Here is a 19,177-nt window from a genome sequence, read left to right as displayed (position 1 = left end):
TCTCCACAATCACCTTGATGTACGCTGCATCTCTGGAATACCTGAATAGAACAAATCATCCCAAAATTGAGGCGGTGGACTTCGGGAGCAACTGTAGACTTGGGGTTTGCTTTCTGCATCTAATTTGCTTTTCATTTAATGTTTATCGTAGTTTAGTATTTAGAGTTTATTATCATTGTTAGATTTGTTTTATTGATTTGGTTGCTCTCTTTTTTCTTTTACTATATATATATATTTTTTCTTTTTCTTTTTGTGAGTGTGTATGTGTATGCCTCTTTCTGTGATTTTGTCTTTATAGCTTTGCTTTTACCATTTGTCCTAGATTTCTCTCTGTTTTGTTTGTTTGTTTTTAGTATAATTTTTAGCACTGGTTCTCATTGCTGGCTTTGTGTTTTCGTTTGGTTGCTCTCTTCTTTCTTTCTTTTTTTTTTTTTTCTTTTTTTCTTTTAAAATTTTTTTAATTCTAATAATTTTTAAATTATTTTTTATTTTAACAACTTAATTTTATTTTATTTTTTCTTTCTTCCCTTCTTTTTTTCTACTTTTTCTTCTGAGCCATGTGTCTGACAGGGTCTTGGTGCTCCAGCCAGATATCAGGCTTGTGCCTCTGAGGTGGGAGAGCCGAGTTCAGGACATTGGTCACCAGAGACCTCCTGGCTCAAACAGCGAAAGCTCTCTCAGAAATCTCCAACTCAGCACTAACACCCAGCTCCACTCAATGACCAGCAAGCTACAGTGCTGGCCACCCTATGCCAAACAAGTAGCAAGACAGGAACACAACCCCACCCATTAGCAGAGAGGCTGCCTAAAATCATAATAAGGTCACAGACACCCCAAAACACATCACTGGATGCGGTCCTGCCCACCAGAAAGACAAGATCCAACCTCATCCACCAGAACACAGACATCAGTCCCCTCTACCAGGAATTCTACACAACCCACTGAACCACCCTTAGCCACTGGGGGCAGACACCAAAAACAATGGGAACTACAAACCTGCAGCCTGCCAAAAGGAGACCCCAGACACAGAAAGTTAAGCAAAATGAGAAGACAGAGAAACACACAGCAGATGAAGGAGCAAGGCAAAAACCCACCAGACCAAACAGATGAACAGGAAATAGGCAGTCTACCTGAAAAAGAATTCAGAGTAATGATAGGAAAGATGATCCAAAATCTTGGAAATAGAATGGGAAAAATACAAGAAACATTTAACAAGAACCTACAAGAACTAAAGAGCAAACAAACAACAATGAACAACACAATAAATGAAATTAAAAATTGTCTAGAAGAAATCAATAGCAGAATAACTGAGAAAGAAGAACAGATAAGTGACCTGGAAGATGAAATAGTGGAAATAACTACCACAGATGAGAGTAAAGAAAAAAAAATGTAAAGAACTGAAGACAGTCTCAGACACCTCTGGGACAGCATTAAATGCACCAACATTCTAATTATAGGGGTCCCAAAAAAGAGGAGAAAAAGAAAGGGACTGAGAAAATATTTGAAGAGCTTATAGTTCAAAACTTCCCTAATATGGGAATGGAAATAGTCAATCAATTCCGGAAGAGCAGAGAGTCCCATACAGGACAAATCCAAGGAGAAACACTCCAAGACACATATTAATCAAACTGTGAAAAATTAAATACAAAGAAAAAATATTAAAAGCAGCAAGAGACAAACAGCAAATAACATACAAGGGAATCCCCATAAGGTTAACAGCAGATCTTTCAGCAGAAACTCTACAAGCCAGAAGGGAGTAGCAGGACATATTTAAAGTGATAAAAGGGAAAAACCTACAACCAAGATTACTCTACCCAGCAAGGATCTCATTCATATTTGACGAAGAAATTAAAACCTTTACAGACAATCAAAAGCTAAGAGAATTCAGCACCACCAAACCAGCTTTACAACAAATGCTAAAGGAACTTCTCTAGGCAGGAAACATAAGAGAAGTAAAACACCTACAATAACAAACCCAAAACATTAAGAAAATGGTAATTGGAACATACATATTGATAACTACCTTAAATGTAAATGGATTAAATGCTCCCACCAAAAGACATAGACTGGCTGAATGGATACAAAAACAAGACCCATATATATGCTGTCTACAACAGACCCACTTCAGCCCTAGGGACACAAACAGACTGAAACTGAGGGGATGGAAAAAGATATTCCAGGCAAATGGAAATCAAAAGAAGGCTAGAGTAGCAATTCTCATATCAGACAAAATAGACTTTAAAGACTGTTACAAGAGACAAAGAAGGACACTACATAATGATCAAGGGGTCAATCCAAGAAGAAAATATAACAATTGTAAATATATATGCACCCAACGTAGGAGCACATACATAAGGTAAATGCTAACAGCCATAAAAGGGGAAATCAACAGTAGCACAATCATAGTAGGGGACTTTAGCACCCCACTTTCACCAATAGACAGATCATCCAAAATGAAAATAAATGAGGAAACACAAGCTTTAAATGATACATTAAACAAGATGGACTTAACTGATATTTATAGGACATTCCAACCAAAAACAACAGAATACACTTTCTTCTCAAGTGCTCATGGAATATTCTCCAGGATAGATCATATCTTGGGTCACAAATCAAGCCTTGGTAAATTTAAGAAAATTGAAATCATATCAAGTATCTTTTCTGACCACAACACTATGAGACTAGACATCAATTACAGGAAAAAATCTGTAAAAACTACAAACACATGGAGCATAAACAATACACTACTAAATAACCAAGAGGTCACTGAAGAAATCAAAGAGGAAATCAAAAAATACCTAGAAACAAATGACAGTGAAAACACAACGACCCAAAACCTATGGGATGCAACAAAAGCAGTTCTAAGAGGGAAGTTTATAGCAATACAATCCTACCTTAAGAAACAGGAACCATCTCGAATAAACAATCTAACCTTACACCTAAAGCAATTAGAGGAAGAAGAACAAAAAAACCCCAAAGTTAGCAGAATGAAAGAAATCATAAAGATCAGATCAGAAATAAATGAAAAAGAAATGAAGGAAACAATAGCAGAGATCAGTAAAACTAAAAGCTGGTTCTTTGAAAAGATAAACAAAATTGATAAACCATTAGCCAGACTCATCAAGAAAAAAAGGGAGAAGACTCAAATCAATAGAATTAGAAATGAAAAAGGAGAAGGAACAACTGACACTGCAGAAATACAAAGGCTCATGAGAGATTACTACAAGCAACTCTGTGCCAATAAAATGGACAACCTGGAAGAAATGGACAAATTCTTAGAAATGCACAACCTGCTAAGACTGAATCAGGAAGAAATAGAAAATATGAACAGACAACCCACAAGCACTGAAATTGAAACTGTGATTAAAAACCTTCCAACAAACAAAAGCCCAGGACCAGATGGCTTCACAGGCAAATTCTATCAAACATTTAGAGAAGAGCCAACACCTATCCTTCTCAAACTCTTCCAAGATATAGCAGAGGGACGAACACTCCCAAACTCATTCTACGAGGCTACTATCACCTTGATACCAAACCAGACAAGGATGTCACAAAGAAAGAAAACTACAGGCCAATATCACTGATGAACATAGATGCAAAAATCCTCAACAAAATACTAGCAAACAGAATCCAACAGCACATTAAAAGGATCATTACACCATGATCAAGTGGGGTTTATCCCAGGAATGAAAGGATTCTTCCAATGTATGCAAATCAATCAAGTAACAATCATAGTAACAAACTGAAGCATAAAAACCATATGATCATCTCAATAGATGCAAAAAAAGCTTTTGACAAAATTCAACACCCATTTATGATAAAAACCCTCCAGAAAGTAGGCATAGAGGGAACCTACCTCAAAATAATAAAGGCCATATATGACAAACCCACAGCCAGCATCGTTCTCAATGGTGAAAAACTGAAACCATTTCCACTAAGATCAGGAACCGAACAAGGCAAGGTTGTCCACTCTCACCACTATTATTCAACATAGTTTTGGAAATTTTAGCCACAGCAATCAGAGAAGTAAAAGAAATAGAAGTAATCCAAATCAGAAAAGAAGCAGTAAAGCTGTCACTGTTTGCAGATGACATGATACTATACATAAAGAATCCTAAAGCTGCTACCAGAAATCTGCTAGAGCTAATCAATGTATTTGGTAAAGTAGCAGGATACAAAATTAATGCACAGAAATCTCTTGTATTCCTATACACTAATGATGAGAAATCTGAAAGAGAAATTAAGGAAGCACTTCCATTTACCATTGCTACTAAAAGAATAAAATACCTAGGAGTAAACCTACCGAAGGAGGAAAAATACCTGTATGTAGAAAACTATAAGACACTGATGAAAGAAATTAAAGATGATGCAAACAGTTGGGGACATATACCATGTTCTTGGATTGGAAGAATCAACATTGTGAAAATGACTATACTACCCAAAGCAATCTACAGATTCAGTGCAATCCCTATGAAACTACCAATGGCATTTTCATAGAGCTAGAACAAAAAATTTCACAATCTGTATGGAGACACAAAAGACCCCGAATAGCCAAAGCAATCTTGAGAAAGAAAAACAGAGCTGGAGGAATTAGGCTCCCAGACTTCAGACTATACGACAAAGCTACAGTAATCAAGACAGTATGGTACTGGCACGAAAACTGAAATATAGGTCAATGGAACAAGATAGAAAGCCCAGAGATAAACCCACACACATATGGTCACCTTATTTTTGATAAAGGAGGCAAGAATATACAATGGAGAAGACAGTCTCTTCAATAAGTGGTGCTGGGAAAACTGGACAGCTACATGTAAAAGAATGAAATTAGACCACTCCTTAACACCACACACAAAAATAAACTCAAAATGGATTAAAGACCTAAATGTAAGGCCAGACACTACAAAACTCTTAGAGGAAAACATAGGCAGAACACTGACATAAATCACAGCAAGATACTTTTCGACCTACCTCGTAGAGAAATGGAAATAAAAACAAAAATAAACAAATGGGATCTAATGAAACTGAAAAGCTTTTGCACAACAAAGGAAACCATAAACAAGGTGAAAAGACAAACCTCAGAATGGGTGAAAATATTTGTAAATGAAGCAACTGACAAAGGATTAATCTCCAAAATTTACAATTAGCTCATGCTGTTCAAAATAAAAAATAAAAACAACCCAATCCAAAAATAGGCAGAAGACCTAAATAGACATTTCTCCAAAGAAGATATACAGATTGCCAACAAACACATGAAAGGATGCTCAACATCAGTAATCACTAGAGAAATGCAAATCAAAACTACGATGAGGTATCACCTCACACCAGTCAGAATGGCCATCCTCAAAAAATCTACAAACAATAAATGCTGGAAAGAGTGTGGAGAAAAGGGAACCCTCTTGCACTGTTGGTGGGAATGTAAATTGATACAGCCACTATGGAGAACAGTATGGAGGTTCCTTAAAAAACTAAAAATAGAACTACCATATGACCCAGCAATGCCACTACTGGGCATATACCCTGAGAAAACCATAATTCAAAAAGAGTCATGTACCACAATGTTCACTGCAGCTCTATTTACAATAGCCAGGACATGGAAGCGACCTAAGTGTCCATCAACAGATGAATGGATAAAGAAAATGTGGCACATATATACAATGGAATATTACTCAGCCATAAAAAGAAACAAAATTGAGTTATATGTAGTTAGGTGGGTGGTCCTAGAGTGTGTCATACAGAGTGAAGTAAGTCAGAAGGAGAAAAACAAATACTGTATGCTAACACATATATATGGAATCTAAAAAAAAAAATTTGGAGAACCTAGGGGCAGGACAGGAATAAAGACGCAGATGTAGAGAATGGACTTGAGGACATGGGGAGGGGGAAGGGTAAGCTGGGACAAAGTGAGAGAGTGGCATGGACATATATACACTGCCAAATGTAAAATAGATAGCTAGTGGGAAGCAGCAGCATAGCACAGGGAGATCAGCTCCGTGCTTTGTGCCCACCTAGAGGGGTGGGATAGGGAGGGTGGGAGGGAGACACAAGAGGGAGGAAATATGGAGATATATGTATATGTATAGCTGATTCACTTTGCTATAAAGCAGAAACTAACACACCATTATAAAGCAATTCTACTCCAATAAAGATGTTAAAAAAAAAAAAGTTAAAGTACAAGCTTGGTGTGCTTGAGGAACTGAAGGAAGACCAGTGTTGCTGCAGCTACCCCATGGAGGTGAGCTTGCAGGCGTGAGCAGAAGACATGTCACATAGGGCCTTATAGGCCTGGGGGAAGAATTTAGATTTTATTCTGAGTATGATTAGACATCATTGAAGGGTTTTAAGCAGAGGTGCTTAAATATATGAAGTGCTTCTAATATATGAGGTGCTTTTAATATATGAAGAATGATTTATAGGGAAGAAAAAGGGAAAAGGGAGACTAGTGGGAGTCTATTGCAGTGGTCTCTGTGAGCTGTAATGGCACTTGGTCTTGGGTGGTTGGTGGTACTGGAGTTGGAGAAAGGAGGTTGATTCAGTAATTGGCAAGGCTATGTCTTACCCACCCCTTCTCCCACCCCACCAATAGGAATACACACTATACTTTAGCCACTCAAGGTTTCCAAAAAGTCCTGCAGTTAAATATATATTTACTTACCCCATTTTCCAAGCTTCCTAGAACCTGAACTCTTTTTATCTTGAAATACATATTAATATCCTGAGGAACTAGTGATCCACATTAGAAAGTACTAGTGTATGAATAGAACATGTGTTTCAAAGGTTTATATCCTTTTTTCCTCCTCTCATCAGCTGTCTATTGATATACAGTAAGAACTAGTGTTCTGGGGAACATACTTTGAGAAACTCTGCTTTGAGGTAGGCGTCAAGCCTCTGATCCAACATGAAGCGTTACTACAGTTGAACCCTCCCAGAGACGTTCTCATTCCTTGTTCTTTTGGAGCACTTCATAGTAAACCTCTATTTACTAATAAATGGCATTTAGTAGATCCAAATTATTTTACACATAATTTATTATAAATATGTGAACCATTGTACACAGGGTTACTCAGTAAATATCTGCTCACTTTCTCTACCTTCCTCTGAAAGCCAGTAGTATCTGTTGCTAGCGTACTTTATTTTTTTCCTGCGGTACACGGGCCTCTCACCGCTGTGGCCTCTCCCGTTGTGGAGCACAGGCTCCGGACACACAGGCTCAGTGGCCATGGCTCACAGTCCCAGCTGCTCCGCGGCATGTGGGATCCTCCCAGACCAGGGCACGAACCCGCGTCCCCTGCATCAGCAGGCGGACTCTCAACCACTGCTCCACCAGGGAAGCCCTCTAGCATACTTTTTACACTTAGTTTCTATCACCTTGATTCATTTTTTTCTATTTTTACATATCATGGATTCCTATCTATATTAAATGTCTCTTGGCATCATTTAGTATTTGGAAACACTCCATTCCCTTAGAGTTGTGCAATAATGATAATAACAATGATGAAGATAATACTAAAATAGACATTTTTCTTCTTTGAAACGCCCATGCCCTATCCATAAGAGCTGTATGATAATGATTAAAGTAATGCTAAAGTAGACATTTTCTCTCATAACTCTATAATTAAGAAGATTTTCTGAATGTCACTAAGAAAGAAATCCAAATGGAAGTTGGCTTCCAGGATATCACACTCTTTGATTTTCCTCCTATCTCAATGGTCTCTCCTTCCTAGTCTATTTACCTGGTTCTGCCTTATCTCTTCAACCTCTAAATACTAGAGTTCCTCAGGGCTTAGTCCTTGAACCAGTTCTCTATCTACCTTCCTCCTTTGCTGATCTCATTCATTTCTATGGCTTTAAATACCATTTGTTTGCTGACAACACCCATGTTTATTTCTTCAGCTTGGACCTCTCCCTTGAAATCCAGATGATATAACCAATACCTATTTGACATCCCTATTTGGATGTCTCATAAGCATCTCAAACCCAACTCATCTGATACTGAACTCCTGATCTTCCATCCAAACCTGCTGCTCCCTTGGTCTTCCCTATCTCGGTAAATGACATCTCCATTCTGTAGTTGCTTAAGCCAAAACCCTTATAGATTTCTTTCTCTCACATTCCATATCCAGCCCATCAGCAAATCATGTCAACTCCACCTCAAAACATTATGTTCTAGAATCTGAGCATTTCTAGTACCTCCACTTCAGGTCCAGGCCATCATCACCCCTTTTCTGGATATTTATCTCTCAACTGTTGTCTCCGGCTTCTGAGCTTGTCCCCGTATAGTCTATTTTAACATAGTAGTCAGAGTGATGCTCTTAAAATATGTTACCTCTTTGCTCAAAAACCTCCCATTACATACATAGTAAAAGCCAAAGTACCTAGAATGCTGTCAAGACTTATCTAAACAAAGTGTTTTCAACCTCAACACTGTTGATATTTTGGGCCAGATAATTTTTGTTGTGGGGCCTGTCCTATGAATTGTAGGATGTTTAGCAGCATCCCTGGCCTCTACCCAGTTCCCCAGTTGTAATAACCAAAAATGGCTCCAGACATTGCCAGATGTCCACTGGGGAGTAAGATCACCCCTACTGCTCTAGAACCACTGCTCTAAACCTGATCCCTACATTACCTCTTCTAGCTCATCTCCAACTACTCTCCCTTCACTCATTCCTCCAGCCATACCACCTCCATGCTGTTTTTCCAATACACTAGACACTCTACTGCCTTAGGGCCTTTGCACTTGTTTTCCCTCTGCACAGATTAACTTTCCCTTACATAGCCAGATGGCTCACTCCCTTACTTCCTTCCCTTTTTTGCTCAAATGTCTTCTCAGTGATGTCTCCTTTGACCACCCAAAACCCAGTTTTAATTTAAAACTATCAACACCCATCTTTCATTTCTTGTACACCATTTCTCCTTCTCCTGCTCTGTTTTTCTGACTTGCTTGTTCATTGTCTCTCTTCCCCAATTAGAACATAAGCTTCATGGTGGTAGGTTTTATTTTTCCTCTTTTATTCACTGGTATATTCCCAACATCTAGAGCAGTACTTGACACATGATAAGTGCTCAGTTAACATTTACTGAATGAGTGAAAACAGCAAATGAAGAAAGTCTCCGAAGTAAAAAGATGTTTTTGTTTTATTGACAGCTCAGGAATTGGTCAATGACTGGTTAGATACCAAACTTAAACAAGAACTAGCAAGTGATGGGGACGGTGATGCTGAAGACACTGTGTCACGTATCCCTCCTGTGCCAGAAGCCAACGGGCATTTGAAATATGACAAGTGCGATGGTAAGAGCTTACTTAATTGTGCTAAGCTTTAACATCCAATGAATGTGTCCAAGAACGTGTCCAAAACTTTTTAATTGTTTTGAATAATAAATGATATGTTATTTGACTTTTCTGTGTTTTGCTTAGTTTTGTAATTGGCTTTAATTTTTCTTGATTCAATTTAAATTACTTATCTATATCCTCAGTAAATTCGTCATTTTTTTAAATTAAAATATTCTATTATTTGTAATTCTTCTTATGATTATAAAGGCAATTAATGCTGTTTAAGGGTGCCTCTTTCCATATATTATTGGATGACCATTTACTTTGATGGCTTTTAAATGTTTTACTATATTTAAACATTGATATCTCATTTTGTGTTTACAAAATGCTTCATATATCTTTATGAGGGAGGTTAGTACTTGTACACGGAGTTAGTTCAGACAAGTTAAATAGCTACTTGTGAGGATTCCTCAGTTGTAACCAAAGAGTCTTAAGATTTTTTGCCCTAAGCATAAGGGTAGGCATAGTGATGGTGGTGGCATCTTGCCATGCATGGCTCAGACACCCCTGATGAGCTCATCTTGCAGCATTTCCCTTGTTTAGGACACTACAGAATCCCCAGCTCACAAATCACAAAGTCATGAGCCCTTAAAGTTTGGGGACTCCTCAAGATCACCTAATCCAATCTACCCTCTTCACCCCCTTAGACAGAGATTCTTCTACAGTATCCCTAATATGGGGTAATACAACCTCTGCCTGAACACCTCCCAGGATAGGGAGCCTGCACTCTGGGAGGAGCCCATTCACCTGTTGTGAGGCTCTAATATTCATAAATTCTCTCTTAGTTAGGAGAATTAGGATTTTGTCCTCAGTAACTTTTACCCTTTTGTGCAACAGAAAATAATATCATGTTCTCTCTCTCAAGAACAGTCTTTTCTTTTCTTGTGAGAGTTGTAATCATATCTGATCTTTCATATACATCAGTCTTCCTAGATTAAATAGCACCAGTACTCTCAACAGTTCTTTATATCACATTGTTTCTAGATATACAGGTTGCCACCTTCTGGATGTTTTCTAGTTTAATGATATCATTATTAAAGTGAGGCATTTCAGTACGTAATAGTTATTCTGAAGCATGTCTGAAATATGAGACTGCTACCTTCTTTCATATGGTGCTAATATATCTAGTTATATCTCTTTACTTAGATTTGTTATTACCTTCTAGTATCTTATGAGGCCTCACTCATCTTATGCTTGTAGTATTACTTTTTTGGGGGATCGAAACATTGAACAAAAATATTACCTAGCCATTAAAAAAGGATGTTTATCAAAATTATTAACTAACGGACTTCCCTGGTGGTGCAATGGTTAAGAATCCCCCTGCCAATGCAGGGGACACAGGTTCGAGCCCTGGTCCAGGAAGATCCCACATGCCGTGGAGCAACTAAGCTCGTGTGCCGCAGCTACTGAGCCTGCATGCCACAGCTACTGAGGACTGCACATCTAGAGCCCATGCTCTGCAATAAGAGAAGCCATCACAATAAAGAGGAGCCCCTGCTTGCCGCAACTAGAGAAAGTCCGCGTGTAGCAATGAAGACCCAATGCAGCCATAAATAAATAAATAAATAAATAAATAAATAAATAAAAATTTTAAAAATTATTAACATATGATTATCTCAATAGGTACAGGAAAAATACTTGACAAAATTAATTCCTGATTAAAACTCTCAGCAAACTAGTAATAAAAGGTAATTTTTTCATCCTGAAAGGGGCATTTACATGTGACATATAGAAAACAAATATCAAAATGACAAGCGTAAATCCTGCCTTATCAAGAATTACATTAATGTAAATGGACTAAACATCCCAATCAAAAGATGGAGACTGGGGCCTCCCTGGTGGCGCAAGTGGTTGAGAGTCCGCCTGCCGATGCAGGGGATACGGGTTCGTGCCCCGGTCTGGGAGGATCCCATATGCCGCGGAGCGGCTGGGCCCGTGAGCCATGGCCGCTGAGCCTGCGCGTCCGGAGCCTGCGCGTCCGGAGCCTGTGCTCCGCAACGGGGGAGGCCACAACAGTGAGAGGCCCGCATACCGCAAAAAAAAATAAAATAAAATTAAAAAAAAAAAGATGGAGACTGGCAGAATGAACTTAAAAATATGACCTAACTATATGCTATCCCAGGAGACACAGTCTAGAGTCAAAGACACAAACAGCTTGAAAATAAAAGGATGGAAAAAGATGTACTATGCAAACAGTAACCAAAAGAGAGTGAGAACAGCTTACTAATCTCAGAAAAAATAGGCTCTAAGATAAAAAATTATTACTCAAGACAAAGAAGGGCATTCTATAATAATAAAAGGGTCAATCCATCAAGAAAACATAAGTGTAAACATATATGCACCTAACAAAGAGCCCCCAAATATGTGAAGCATAAACTGACAAAATTGAAGGGAGAAACAGATAATTCAGCAATAACAGTTGGAGACTTCAGTACCCCATTTTCAATAATGTATGGAACTAAATAGAACATCATCAAGAACGATATTCAATATTGCTAGTCATTAGGAAAAAGCAAATTAAAACTACCATGAGTAACCACAATGCACCTATTAAAATGGCTTAAATTAAAAGACTGATCATACCAAGTTTTGGTAAGGATGTGGAGGAACTAGAACCCTCCTACACTGCTGGTGAGAATGTGAAATTGTATAACCACTTTGGAAAACAGCTTGACAGTTTCTTAAAAAGTTAAACACATACTTATGCGATCCAACCATTCCAGTCCTAGGCATTTTTCCAAGAGAAAAGAAAGCAAATGTTCATACAAAGACTTGTACACAAATGTTCATAACAACTTTATTTGTAATAGCCAAAATCTGGAGGCAACCCAAATGTTTATCCCCAGATGAATGAATGAACAAATGTGGTATGCCCATACAGTGGAATACTACTCAGCAATAAAAAGGGATAAACTATTGATACAACAACATGAGAAAAGAAAGCAAATGTTCATACAAAGACTTGTACACAAATGTTCATAACAACTTTATTTGTAATAGCCAAAATCTGGAGGCAACCCAAATGTTTATCCCCAGATGAATGAATGAACAAATGTGGTATGCCCATACAGTGGAATACTACTCAGCAATAAAAAGGGATAAACTATTGATACAACAACATGAATGAATGTCAGAATAATTATGCTGAGTAAAAGAAGGACGACCAGAAAGAGTACATAGTATATGATTTAATTGATACCAAATTCTGGAAAATTTAAACTAATCTATTGGCAGAAAGTAGGTCTGGGGTTGCCCGGGATAGGGCAAAGAGCATGGGGAGGAGTGAGAGGAAGAGATTGCAAATCTGCATGAGGACCCTTTTGCAGCTGACAGACACATTCATTATCTTGATTGTAATGATGTTTACTTATATCTATATATGTCAAAGCTTACTGCAGACTTTAAATACTTACACGTTTATTACATGTCAATTATACCACAGTAAAGCCTTTTTTTTTTTAGATGTTGGGGGTAAGAGTTTATTAATTAATTAATTTATTTTTGCTGTGTTGGGTCTTCGTTTCTGTGTGAGGGCTTTCTCTAGTTGTGGCAAGCGGGGGTCACTCTTCATCGCGGTGCGCGGGCCTCTCACTATCGCGGCCTCTCTTGTTGCGGAGCACAGGCTCCAGACACGCAGGCTCAGTAGTTGTGGCTCACGGGCCTAGTTGCTCCACGGCATGTGGGATCCTCTCAGACCAGGGCTCGAACCTGTGTCCCTTGCATTAGCAGGCAGATTCTCAACCACTGTGCCAACAGGGAAGCCCCTAAAGCCTTTTTTAAGAAGAGCAATGGAGTCCTCAAGGATGTTTAGATCCTTGTAACATAAATGTAAAAGTAATAGCTTTTAAATTTGGCAGTGAGGGAGTTAGTGACTTGGGTGAGGGCAGTTCCTCATGAGTGGAGGTTTTTTCCCCTTAGTTGAAGGTAATTGCTGAGGGCTGTATTCATCCAACTGTCATTATCAGTTACTATTTATCGAACACTCACAGCTTTGTATTTTTATTGTACCAGGACTATTTACATAAATATGGAAATTATACTAAAATTAAGTTTTAAAAAAATTAAAAAAATTTTCCTTCTTTGTTGTTGTTATGTTTCCCCCAGATTTATGTGGTTATTTGGAGGAAGAAGACGAAAGTATCACCTTTCAAAAATTCATAGACCATCTGCTCCATAAAGACGTGGTAGATTCTGGGATATTGGAAGATCTTGGAATGAATGAAAACCAAGACAAGAAGTGGCAGAAGGATCCTCATCTTACCATGGAGATGAGACATAAGCAGGTGGGAGGGAAAAGCAAAATTAAAATGGATAACAGGAAGCAATTTTTGTGTAACACATTTAATAAGCTTAAATAAAGACTTAGGCTTTATTGTGAAAAAGGGTGCCATCTGTGGTTTGGTTAGAAAGAATAAAAATAAAATATAAGAACTTCAGAAGAAAAATAATGCTCATAAGCTGAGGATAGGAAACAATTTATTTAAGAAAACCAAAAAGAGGAATAATTGATTTTAACCATGAGAGTGGTGAGCTAAACTTTATTAGTTTGGATGTGATACTTCCTATTATAAATATGTAGATTGGGTTTTGCTTGAATTTGGTTTTTGTATTGTGACATCAAGATATTAATATCATGAATATTCTGGTGAATGTTATAATGCTAATTCTTTTCTAGACAGTGGAAAAATTCACTTATTTTGTGATTATAATTTGAAAGGGAAGACAGAGCGGAATTAAATCTAGTTCAGCTGTTTTGAATTAGAAAGGCGTATGGGAACTTTCTTTTCTCCAAAGGGAATAGTAGGTTATAGGAAAAAAATTCATCTCAACACTTTGTAGAGGCACTTCAGGAAGTCCGAAAGACCAAGTCTTTTCCACATGTCCAGAACCAAGGCCAGAGTAGTATTAACGTCTATATGTGTGTATGCTATCTTTTTATAACACTGAATTTCTGATTACTTTAAACCATAATGTATGCCAAAGCAGCACTAAGGATTTGAGAGAAACTGGAGTAGAAGCATGATCCTGGTTTGGATTTATGATAAAAGAGAAGAGAGAAGGTTCAGTAAGAGGTAGCCGTTATCTAGAAGTCTTATCATAACTGAAGAGTAAGATAAGGGTAAAGTTAAGTGAAGCAGGAAGGAAAGGACCACTCCTTAATTCATAGCTAGTCTAAAGAATTGAGTTTGAAAAAAATGATTGTGCTTATTCAGAAATATCTGTGAAGTTTGTGGTTTTGATTTCCAAATATGATCCAGAATCACTGATAAATTCAAATAAAGATAGAATTGAATAAAAGGTCCTGATGCTCCTTTAAGGCAGTAAATCACTGTTCTAGCCTTCACAAAGTTGCCTCTCCAAAATATCCTTATTCTTTCTTAAATTATAATTAACATACAGACAGAGCCTAAATAAAAGTAAAAATGTACGCCTTGGAAAATCTTATGGATTGAAAATCATTACTAAATAAGAATCCAGAATTTGGCATCCAACCCATTGGATTTTCAGCTTTTCTGTAGTGCCGATCATTCCCAAATTGTTTGGAGTCATCTCGCCTGACTTCATTTAAAATTTTGTATAGGCCATTACCCAGTAAACAAATGAGTTTCCCCTATTTTTCTGATAAACAGTGGGGTTCTGGGCCAAAATGTTTCAAAGTAGTTGTATTCTGAACTTCAAAATGTGTTCTAAGGTTTTGCATATCCCTTTCTACTTGAAAGGCTGCATTTCACCCTTGTTGTATTCTCTTTAAGGTAAAAGAAAATCGCTTAAGACGTGAGAAAGAACTGGAGCGCCAGAGAATTGAAAAGACCCTGAAAAAATCAACCTTCTTAGAGGCTCAGTATCTGGTGCAAGAAGAGAAAAAAAGGAAGGCTCTAGAGGCCAAGAAAGAGGAGGAGGAGATTCAAAGGGAGATGGTAAAGCTGCGGAGGGAGATAATTGATAGGAGACGCACTGTGGAAGAAGCGTGGAAAATGTAAGCCAACCTGATGAGCAGCGTGAAGTTTTTTTTGTTAAAGCAGTCATTTTGGAAGTACTTTAAAGGTCCTTAAAATGCACAGACAATGCAATAATAAAACACAAAAGAGAAATCACCCACTAGTCCACCATCTTAACAAGTTAACTATTTCCATTTTTCTATGTTTCCTCGTGGTCTTGGTCCCTTTATGAACTTAACTGCAACCATAAAGTACATTTAATTGGTTATTCTACTTGTTGTAATAACCACATCGCCTGGAGTCCTAAGGTCTGTATATTACTCCACTGAGTTCCTATACCATAATTTATGTAATGACCTCCACTCCCTATACTGGTAAGCATTTCAGCTAATTTCAGATTTTTCACCAATAGTGCAGTGAGCATCCTTAAGCATAGAGCTTTTTCATTCTTTTGAATTATGTTCATAGGAGTGTAATTACTTAGGTAAATTGTGTAGGTTTTTTATGACTTTTGAAACATTGCCAACTTCCTTTCCAGACAAGTTGTGCATATTTACACAATTGCTGACAGTGAGCCCCACTCAGCATTGGGGGAGATCATTTTCCATATTTTTGCACTTTTAATAGGTATTTTATTGGTTAGTGTGCATCTCTTTGTGTACCTGAACATTTGTAAGGTTGAACACGTTTCCTTATGCACGTTTGCTAATTATGCCTCATTCTATTGTGAATTGCCTCCATGTCTTATCTTCTGATAATCATACTGAGAGTCACCATTGCCTTACTGCTACTGATAAAGAAAAAGAATATCTGACATAAGAGGGAAATCAAAATACTCCTCACAGGATGTAGTACTATTGTGTATCCTCATGCAGAAAATGAGCTTCATAAATGAAATAACTAATGTATTTATTCTGAGAAACAGCACTGGTGCATAAACTGCAAAAGCCTTAGGACAATGTACCTGAAATGCCTGAATACTCAAACTGAGGGGCCAGAAAGACCTATTAGCCTGCCACCCGCTTCCACTCCCATTAGCCTACACAGCTTTTCCCCCTGTGTTCTTGACTGCTCTCATCCTACCCAGTTTAAAACAGCTCGGCAGTGGACGTGCATTTCATTCTTCCAAGTGCCAGGCTGAAGCCTCCTCCAGAGGCCTTTCCTTTCAGAAAGCAATCTCCAGTTTTTTAGTGAGTTCTTGCTAAGGTCAGCCTTGCTCTTCAGGTTGCTCTCAAGCCCTGAAGAATCTAGGCCGACCTAAAATAAATTGTGAAAACAAGTAATATTTGATGGTAGCAGGAAGTTCTGCTCACAGTGGGCACTCAACAGACATTCACTAACCAGTCATTTCTTTTAAAAGTTAAAAGCTTATCCACATGGGGATATATGTATATGTATAGGTGATTCACTTTGTTATAAAGCAGAAACTAAAAAGCAGAAACTAACACACCATTGTAAAGCAATTATACTCCAATAAAGATGTTTAAAAAAAAATAAAAAATAAATAAAAGTGGGCAAAAAAAAAAAAAGCTTATCCACAGATAGATACAGTGAGACAGGTAATATGCAGTACTGCTAGGTGGACAGACTGGTTTAAATGTTCCAGAAAGCAATTTGGCAATAAACAGTAAGAGCCATAAAAATGTTATCACTTGACCGGGGAATTCCAGTCCTAGGAAAACTACCCTAAGAAAGTGATCAGAATCGCTTCTCGGCCTTTTGGCTAAGATCAAGTGTAGAAAGTGATCAGAAATCCAAAGATTTGTACACAAAGATAATGAAAATAATATTATTTATAATAACAGACACTAATAAATATTGGAGAAATTAATAAATACTAGTTGTACAATGAAACAGCACTGACATGTTATCAGGGTTTTCTTCTGGGTGGAAATATGGATGGCTTTTATACATCTCCAATTTTGCACAATGAGCAAACATTGCTTTCATAACAGATACGTATTTTGATGTTTTTTTAAAAGACTACATCCATGGTATTAGAACTGTATTTCTTTAAATGCCCACTATGATCTGTCTGGAACTATCTAATATAACATTGTTATGGCATTAGTAAGTTTGGTAAGAGTCAATAAAATTTTATTGTTGGTAGGGCTTTTTAAATTTATTTGTAAGGTGTCCTAAACCTGCTTCATTGCATAGTTTCAAAGTATCTTCTCTAAGAGATTTATTAATTACAAAGGGAAAAATAGCAACTTTACACTGGAGAAACCACCTTAACCAAATGATGGTTCATATCACCAGTAATAAGATTGTGTGCCCCCTGTGTGATATATGATAATTAATGAATGAATGTCTATAGATTATTCTGTCATCCCCCTCTCAATTTGAGTTTCCACAACTGTAAAGTGAAATTCAGAAAGACTGGGTGACTTGCCTGAGTTTTCACAGCTGATTTGTGGCCAGAACCCATGAATCCAGATTCCTGACTAGATGCTATCTTTACTACATCATTGATAAAATATATACCTTATACACTTACACACACCTGTGTAGTTTAATACACTCCAATAGGAAGGCAATGCCTATGAGCTGGCTTGGATTCTGAGTGTAAGAGGGATAACCTGGATGAGAAAGAAAAGGTAGGTGAGTGAGAAAGAGATAAGCAGAAATATGAGCAACAGAGTTACTAAGAGATTCTTGTTAACTTGCCTGAAGTCCTTTTCCTTATTGTTACTAAGTTCTATTTTTTCTCTTTCCAGCTATTTTAGAATTAATATAAATTCCATTTTCTCCTTATTCAGTAACACCTGATTCTTTTATTATTTTTCTTCCTAGAAACCTTGTAAAAACCTTGTGGGAAAAAAAAAAATGTCATTCCTTTCTTACCTGAGGGTCCTGTTTTGTCTCCCCTTGTAAGAAGAGAGAGAACTTATGTCTATATTAGAGAATACCTGATAGTTGTTATCTCTCAAATTTTGATCAAGGTATCACTCAATGTTAAACTCAATAAAAATACTTTACTAAGATATATATAAGGCTTTCTCCTTTTCAGAGTACATTATAATTTTATTTCATTTAACTATTTTATAAAGGAATAAACTAAATCTCAAAAAAAAATCACCCTACTTTGTAGTTTTCGGGCCAGATCTAAAAATCTCTATCTTCTGATGGAAAATTCAGTGTTCATTCCACTATGTTATGTTCTAATTACTCATTGTTAAGTCTATTATTCATACTTGTGTTTTTTAATTGTTATTAATAGAGAGAAGAAAAAGCAAGAAGAAAATTCTCCAAAAAATCCAGAGAAAGGCATGTTTCAAAGTGTTCATATTCTTCTGGATGAAGAAAAAATGGCAAAAGAAAGAAAGAAGAAACTGAAAGAGTTATTAATCCAAACTTTCAAGGAAAATCACCAGGTAGAAATTGTAATGTCCCTTTGTTCAGCATTCTGTAGCATAAATGACAAAGGGCTCCATCAGAGATGGACATTGTAACACTAAGCCCAATTGAGCCTCGTTACAAATACCAAAGTTGCCTACACCATTTGTTCTGTGCTACCCAGCTGGCTTAGTACACAGGGGAGTGCTTCAATCCTCTATTCAGGGCTATTCTTATATACTCCATGTGATCCTGGGAAATTGGGGTATGAATTTGGGATGTCTTCCTAAATTACCCTTTTTAGAATTGCATGCAAGTACTAATGTAGATCTCTGGCAGTTTGAAAGCATAGCTTCCACTTTGACAGTCTTGTGGACCATTGTGTTCTGGATTATTCAGAAGAATTATTCAGAAAGTTACTTGCCTTTTGGTAGCTCAGATCCTAAACAATGACATGTTTGTGCTTCTACTTTTAATGGTCTGCATTTTATTTTACTCTTCTATCCCTTTCTTTAGTTTCACTTTTTGTAAAATTAACTGGCCAATTTTTTATTGACTAATCAGCATCCTC

At 37.3% G+C, this 19,177-nt stretch overlaps 1 protein-coding gene and 1 pseudogene across 4 annotated transcripts in view; both read left to right on the top strand.

Moving 5' to 3' along the window:
• Nucleotides 1-19,177, top strand: part of CCDC191 (coiled-coil domain containing 191) — a 108,285-nt gene that overhangs the window by 9,447 nt on the left and 79,661 nt on the right. For all 4 annotated transcript variants that reach the window (XM_060098959.1, XM_060098957.1, XM_060098961.1 and 1 more), the window contains 4 exons: nucleotides 9,143-9,286; nucleotides 13,433-13,611; nucleotides 15,082-15,305; nucleotides 18,491-18,644. In XM_060098959.1, the coding sequence (XP_059954942.1) occupies nucleotides 9,143-9,286; nucleotides 13,433-13,611; nucleotides 15,082-15,305; nucleotides 18,491-18,644 (701 nt within the window). The remainder of the gene's footprint in view (nucleotides 1-9,142; nucleotides 9,287-13,432; nucleotides 13,612-15,081; nucleotides 15,306-18,490; nucleotides 18,645-19,177) is intronic.
• LOC132491485 (U2 spliceosomal RNA) lies at nucleotides 16,971-17,079 on the top strand (annotated as a pseudogene).

This window comes from Mesoplodon densirostris, chromosome 5 (assembly GCF_025265405.1).
Source record: "Mesoplodon densirostris isolate mMesDen1 chromosome 5, mMesDen1 primary haplotype, whole genome shotgun sequence".
Taxonomy (NCBI): Eukaryota; Metazoa; Chordata; class Mammalia; order Artiodactyla; family Ziphiidae; genus Mesoplodon; species Mesoplodon densirostris.
The sequence above is the reverse complement of the archived record's forward strand: the minus strand, read 5'-3'. Positions and strand labels throughout refer to the sequence as shown.